Source organism: Silurus aristotelis (genome assembly GCF_946808225.1).
Source record: "Silurus aristotelis genome assembly, chromosome: 1".
NCBI classification, from domain to species: Eukaryota; Metazoa; Chordata; class Actinopteri; order Siluriformes; family Siluridae; genus Silurus; species Silurus aristotelis.
In genome coordinates this window covers 12,212,578-12,220,588 of record NC_139574.1, presented here as the reverse complement: position 1 = coordinate 12,220,588, position 8,011 = coordinate 12,212,578, and the positions used below count along the sequence as shown (strand labels likewise).

The 8,011-nt window shown below is 36.6% G+C and overlaps 1 protein-coding gene across 1 annotated transcript in view; it reads left to right on the top strand.

Annotated features, from left to right (window-relative positions):
- Window positions 1-3,916, top strand: part of gfod1 (glucose-fructose oxidoreductase domain containing 1) — a 34,440-nt gene extending 30,524 nt beyond the window's left edge. Inside the window, exon 2 of the mRNA XM_083547860.1 lies at window positions 1-3,916. This exon is cut by the window's left edge and continues 353 nt beyond it. Within this exon, the coding sequence (XP_083403986.1) occupies window positions 1-570 (570 nt within the window). The 3' untranslated portion in view covers window positions 571-3,916.
- The last annotated feature ends 4,095 nt before the right edge of the window (window positions 3,917-8,011 follow it).

Below are 8,011 nucleotides of genomic sequence, written 5' to 3'. Positions count from 1 at the left end.
ATTAAACAGACAGACCACATCAAGGGCATCAGACAGATCACCAGTGATGACTTTTGCACTTTTCAGATGGTGTTGGAGGGTGGAGCGTGCTGCACAGTTACGCTCAACTTCAATGTGCCAGGGGAGTTCCGGCAGGAGGTCGTTGTGGTTGGTACGGCCGGACGACTCACAGTGATTGGCACTGACTTGTACGGACAAAAGAACAGTGGTATGGGAGGTCGTGAGCTACTGCTCAAAGACAGCACACCTTTAGACAATGCCTCGCTGCCTGACAAGGCCTTTAGCGACATCCCCACGCCCTACCTCACTGGCACCATCTACATGGTCCAGGCTATACGACAGGCCTTCCAGGGCCAGGACGATCGGCGGACTTGGGACGGACGGCCGCTTACCATGGCCGCCACTTTCGAAGACTGTTTGTATGCTTTGTGTGTGGTGGACACAATCAAGAAATCCAACCAGTGTGGTGAATGGCAGAACATCGTAGTAATGACGGAAGAACCTGAGATCAGTCCAGCCTATCTGATAAGTGAGGCCATGCGACGCAGCAGGATGTCACTGTACTGCTAGACCCGCTTGACTGATGACTGAATAAATGTGATTGAAGTTGAAATGACTGGAATTGGGAGCTGGAGTTGAAAAACGAACCCTGCTGAATTTTTATGTTTGATAAATTAAAGATGTGATCAGAAATGCAAACAGCAATATGCTCTTTCTCTTTTCTCTGACTGACACTGCTTGGAAGTTTAATCACACTGGATTCATGGAGGATAAGTGGAAATTTTACAGCAGATTCTTTCAACACTGGAGAATATCACACAAAAAAACATTTATCTGTGGCAAACATTGTTCTGACATTCTTGCATGGTGATGATTGTGCAAAAAAAACCCAATGGGCCGCCCTGTGTATATGTCCTGTGTGTATGTAGAGCATTACAAAAATCAATAGTTTGACTGGTAGGCCTTTTAGAGAGGAACTCCCCTCTGGTCAATCACGCAATAAACCTGCCTAGATATGCTTGTGTGTCTGAAATACAAAAAAAAAAGTAATGGCACGTTTTTTTAGCTCTGTTTGCAGAACACAGTGTAATCCCGGCATGCTAGTGCAAGTCTACTGTTCCTTCACTGTTCTTCAACATGAAGCTAGTCATCTTGTTTCTGAGCTTGATGTACTCAGCGTGGGATGCAATGGCAATTTACTCTTGCATGCGTAGACGAGGCTGTAAATTACATCTCAAACAATCAGCAGTGGCCTTAGTACAGCATGGGTAGGTGTTCCAGCATGCTGCCGCCCGCACTGTTCCAGTGTTGGAAATAATTACTATAATTAAGACCTAAGCAAACAACTGGTAAATGTGCTAGACATTAAACATAATGCAAAATAGTAAACACCCCTTTTGTTTTAAGAATTCATTCATAGTTTGCATACACTAAGTGTCATTGAGCTGTTACGTGACAGTTACATGAACAATATATAATATATTCTGTTTACAGAGTCAGATTCATAATCTGACATTTGAATGCCAATTTTACACTTCATACCTTCTCAGCTTGAGTTCTGTGGTAGATTTATGTGTTCTGATTGTGTGTCATGAGATTTTCATGTCTAGCGAAATTCTTGCACATTATTGAGGGCTAGACATAGTCAATTACATAGTCGGCATCAATTATAAGCATAACAATATGTATACCAAAATATATTAAACTCAATGCAAAAAATTCCTACGCAATGCTTAGTGCTATCTGGGCCAAGACATGATCGCAGATTAGCTGTTTTTAGTGCATAATATTTTAATGAAAGTTTAATTATCTGCTGTAATTAGTCATTAGTTCATTATTGTCTTATTACTAACATTGACCTAAAAGCCAGAAGATTGATTTTTATTTTCTTTTATTTAGGCATTGTTAATGTATTACAAATGTGTAATATCTACCACTGCTTGTTGGTTTTCTTTTCCTGTTTCTGTTCCAAGTTGGTAAGGTACCACTTCGGGTATTGCATGGGTCGCACAAAGGGGTCAGACGATGATGATGATGATGATGATGATGATGATGATGATGGTTATAACTGGTGGCGAAAGTTGCAACGGCTAACATATAATGCAAAGACTCTCCACAGGATTGGTAGCAAAAAAATAAGTCTGATCACTGTCTTGTTTGTTCGTACAGCGTAACGTCACGCTACTCGTGCTGCAATGAAATGAAAGTTCTTGGCCGAAAACTGGAAAATTACTAGATTTTTTTTTTATTTGGCTTTTTCAGACTAATTTATATTAATTTATTTTTCTTATTATTTATACTTAAATCTAAGTCTTATTTGAAGACCTACATGTTAATGAACTGTAAATACATTGCTGTTTTATAGCATCTTACATAAAAATTGTTAGTAGTGCTTGAAACTGTGATGCACACATGCAGTGCTAAATCAAGCAGGTAACGAATCAGCTCCAAGTGCAGCATTGCCAGATTCCAGTTCAATTGAAATCCTCATAAAAGTGTATTGATGAACATTTACAACTACAAACCTACAGAAATATTATTGAGGCTCCAAGTGGTTACATTTAGGGGGATTAAATTTAAAAGGGGATCTTTCTCAATCTGGCAACACTGTATAAGTTTCTGGTGCTGTGTTTTTACTGAATAAGCTTATTGTTGTGTTGTGTTATGGTTTAATATGCTGGATTCAATCTTTAAAATATAAAAGCAACATAACTTTTTTTGTTAACCTTTTTTGCAGCATTTGAACTCTTTCGAGACCTGGATGTTGTGCTGGAACATTTTCGGCCTATAAAACTACTGTAATAATTATTACGACCGCTTATTCAACTGTTAAAAAGGTGTCTTGGCAAATGGATTGTAAGAGAATCTTATTTTGAGAAAGTTATTTTGACATTTCGTCAGATTTTTCTTTTTTTCTTTTTAAGCTGCCTGTGAAAAACATCTGTTGTACATAATTACATGCATTTTTATACATGCTACGTGTAATATAGACATTTATTTTTGTGTTTTGGATGTTTCACATTGCAGTAGGTATCGTGTTTTGTTTGATAGGTGCATCGATGCCACTGATTTATACCGCTTCTCCAGGAGAGGTGCAGCACTTCCACTGTGATACTACTGTTACTGTCACCAATATCTGACATTGTAGTTGTCTTTTTTTAAATTGTGTCATTTCTTTTCATGGCTTTTAGTGCACATAGTATAATATATTATGTTTATATAAGACTTCATTGCCATGAGAATCATCTCTGGGTGTGCATATTTCTTCCTAAAATGCTTTTTTTCTTTTTTTGCTTACTCGATTCCTCCTATACGTGATATTTGTGCTCGCGTGCATGCGATTTTCTAATAATCCTAAACAAGTACGCATACCGTTTCCTGTCGACAGTCTTCAGTGACCTTTGACCTCGTTCTCGAAATCCTTTTATGTCGCTTCACTTACGTTTGCACAAAATGCACAAGTATAACAACCCCTTGAATTTGAATGTCGATCATGACTGGTTTAACATGTTTCATCGTCTTTGTTTTTTTAGAATGATCTTAAACTGTTTTCATGTTATTGAATCCTGAGATGTCTTTATGGCTAAATAAAACTAAAAAAACGCAGCTAAATGTAACGTGTCCTGCAGCCTGCATTTGCTATGCTTTCTTTTTTAATTACACACCCGCACAGGTCACAACTCCTGTTCACTTCTCAAATTAAGCCGATGACTACAAATCATGTTTTTTCAAGGCAGAAATGCTAGAATAAAAGCCTAGGATAAGATCTTGAGCGCTAATCCAGCTATCAGCATCGGGCTAATATGAGCGCTCATTGAAATTTTTTATGATGATTTGTGGGTGCTGTTTATGAAGTTGGATCTCCATTAAAAACAATATGTTCCAAATAAAACAGAGATGCTGATTCCAGGCTAAATTGCCTTCGTAGATGATATCAGAGTAGACAAACATCAAAAAGCTTTATCTTATCTGAATTCACCTAAGGCAGATTTTATTACTGAGGTATCCAGAGATGATTTCTGCAGTGGTATGTTAAACAGGCTGTATTTGTATTACAAAAAAATTATGTCTTTGGAAATAGGATAAATCAAAAGATGGTCTACTATGGGTTAAAAAAAAAGAGATGTACTAGAGTTCAAAGTCTGTCCTTATACAGCTGTTTGTTGTAATTCATTTATGCAAATAGCATAAAATTGCAGATGTTCTGGAATTAGTGTGTTGTTGTGCTCTAAAAAAACAAAAAACAAAACATACCTGTGGTTATAAATCTGTTACGTGTCCAGTTTAATGCTCTTTCTAAACTCTTTTACTTTCTGTAAAAAATTTTTTTTAAAAAACACTTGCAGTTGTTGGATATCTGGATATGTTTGAAGTGTTTATGTCTTCTAGCTCTTGTGTAAGTCTTTTCCTTCTCTTAATGGAGCATTAGCAAGCATGTCGAGTAAGAAGGCGGGGATTGGGGCACGCTGAAAAGGCCGAGACTCAACGGTCTGGCTTTGGCCACACTTCAACAGGACACACTCGGCTTTCAAAATTGATTCCGCTGAAACAAAGCTTTGACGGAAAGGGTGAGTCAGAGGGAAAAAGTGAATCCTTTTACCCATCCTTGGGAAGCGATTAATGCATATCCCCCTCGACTCTTCCCACTTTGAATGATAAGCGACCGCATGGTCCTGTGTAGGATGAGTTAGTGCTCATGTGTTTGTGTTTTTTTCTTTTGTTGTTCCTTCAGGTTAGAGGTATTTAGAGAGTAGAGATGATATTGGGTGGACATTTACACACCTTTAATTGTCATTTTGACGGTGAGGGTGTTGGTCTGTTCCCAGCCTGCTTCAGTATGAAAAGACTCCGAGTTCAAAGAAGAGCTTCTTCGGCTGCCTCAGACAGTAACCTAGCAACTAAACACTGCTCGGTGAAACTAGCCTTATCTTAAATATTTTCTGCCCCCCTTTTCTCGGTGAAAGATGGTTATAAAGCACACAGACATACAGTTATCTTTTACGCATTTTTTAAATCATTGTGACCTGTTTGTTTTAGCAGGTGTTTAAAAATTAGCACCAACTAATGATGTATAAGCCTATATGCTATATGCCACTTCTTTACAACACTTCTGGTTGACACATTTGTAAAATGCTTAAAAAAAATTAATAAATAAATAAATAAATTAAGGCAAGAGCACATTTTACATACTTAAACCTAAAGGTTTGAATCAGGAACATTAAGGGTTTTTTTTTTTTTTTTTGGGGGGGGGGGGGGACTATCTCATATTGTAATAAATCCTAAAGAAACACGTTTTTTTCTTTTTTTAATGTCGGTCAATTGTTTGAGAGCTTGTTATGACTCTTGAATTTTTGCTTAGAAGTAAAAGAAAAAAAGAAAAGTAAATCGTCATAGTACTTTGATCGTAACCATTAATATATACATATACTTCACTAATAATGTATTCATCAGTGATTTCAAGGCCACAGCACAGAGACATTGCCAGTCAAGAAAGTCTTCACTGTGCCAAAACTGAAGCAGTAATGTTCCAGTTTTTCCCCCCATTTAAAAAACTTTAAAGCTGAGGTTAATGGTAGTGCAACTTGTAAATAAAACCAGTATGATTATATTATATATTCAATCAGTGTGTTGCCTCTCAGTGTGGGGTTTCAAGGTACAGAGCTTTGGTATGAAACAAAATGTTTATATCATAATCAGATAAAACAGATTTTGTTTGGCTAATTATTTTACATTCTCCTCACCACAAGGGGTCAGTGTTGGGGAGCATGATTATAAAAAATCACAAGAAAAATGTGAAAGAAAGAAGCTTTTATTTGGTCACCTGACCTTTCCTGCTATATGTGATTCTTTTACAAACTTCACTCAATTGTACAGGACGTCTTTAAATGCACTCAAATTCAATTTTGCATTCACTTGAACTTGAAACTTGTTCCAGCATGGCAATGCTCCTGTGCACAAAGTGAGCTCCTTGAAGATTTGGTGTACATGCTTTTTAAAGGAAGATCTTAAGTGGCCTGCTATAGAGCTCTGATCTCATCCTTACTGAACACCTTTGGGATGAATGTAAACACTGACTGCACTCCAGGGCTCCTCACCTACATCAGTACCTGCCTTTATTAACACCCTTGTGGCTGATGAACACAAATATCCATAAGCACACAACAAAATCTAGTGAAACATCTTCCCAGAAGAGTGGAGGGAATTATAAGAGCAAATTGGAACTAAATGTGGAATGCAATGCTCAAAAATCACCAAACTTTTGACTAGGTGACCCAATACTTTTGCAAAGATAAGATATACATTTATTCATCCCACAGTGAACTGTTACAGCAGCAAGGAAAAAGAAATGTGCAAATATATAAAAGAATAGAGACATAATACAGTATATAGAATATACACAACACAATGTATAAATAAAAAATACAAATAAAAAAAGTAGTCTACAGTATGTTAATTGGCAGGTCTGCAGTCCTTTTGTGGTAATTCTAACAGACATCTGAAAATAATCTGTGGTACAATTTGTTTCTTAGTCCAACAACAAATTTACCATTTATAAACTAGACTTTTCATTGAAATGCATAATGTCAGTTCTATAAAATGCATGACGTCTGTAGTCAATGCGTAGGCCACTGTGTCTCAGTGTTTGGTCTGCAAGTTTAGGACATTTTTTAAAGTGGTGAAAATCACAACTAATCATGATCAACCCTGTTACATTCTTGATTGTGTTCTTATGGTTATCCGAGTTCTGTCAAAAAATTTCAACAAAGTTAAATATTGGGGCTATAATTTGTATAATTGGATTATAATCATAAATAAATCTATACTAGAGATCCGTGGAGTTTATTTTATAGATAATAAGACCAAAGTTTTGAGAAACCAAGACTTAGTAAAAGCTCAGACTTGCCGTCCACTTTCCCTAAAAATACAGCCGACTAACACTTATTTGACTATTCAAATGTGTGACGCAACTCTGCCCTGAAATCATGTGCACCTCACGTACAGTTCCTGGTCACCACAGATGTCTACACGAGCCCTGTGCTTTTGAGAAAGCATTAATGTTGTCATTAATGACGCCTTTGTTACCCCCAACCTCAGAGATTTGTGATGGCTGGATATCGCATTTTTTGTGGCTTCATTGAACAATTTTTCTACCACATGCATATCATGGATGCATGGATACTTTTATATATTTTGGAGTGGCAGATATAATTCTTGAACTACAGAATGTAAATAGTTTAGTAGCATTGAAGACTCAATTTTATATATATATATATATATATATATATATATATATATATATATATATATATATATATATATATATATATATATATATATATATATGCTGATGTATGGCTGCCATCCTGTGTGTGTGTGTGTGTGTGTGTGTGTGTGTGTGTGTGTGTGTGTGTGTGTGTGTGTGTGTGTGCGTTGTGTGTGCGTTGTGTGTGCGTTGTGTGAGCAACAGTTTATGCTTTCATGAGCATTCACAAATCTCCATGTATCAGATTGTTGTTTTGAGAATGGTACTTGTCCAGACCTGACCATCCAGATCTCTGACATGTTTTGTATTGTTTTATCTGATGCTAAAGTTTCTATGGAATTAAAATTATGTAAACAAATCTGTCTTCTTTATTCACCTTCTTCCTATTTGACTTTATGTACCTATTCAAATTTAAATTGAATGTGTAATGGTCAAGATTGACTATTTCTTATATTCATGGTGGAAACGAAATCCCATTTTCATCTTTCTTTTCTAACACTAAAGGTTGGATAAAGTAACTCCGGACACTCTCACTCCTTCAGCGGCAAGGAAATGTACACTTTAGTACTTTTTTCAAAGAGTGTAGGATCTATACTGATAAGATATTATTTGGCTAGTGACTTATCAATCTTGTCATAATGGTTTGAGTCACAATTTTATTTTGACAATTATTTATGCAGCTTATTATTAGAATCTATTGATGAATGCTGCCATCTGCTGGTAGGGAGTATTGTATACACTCCCCAG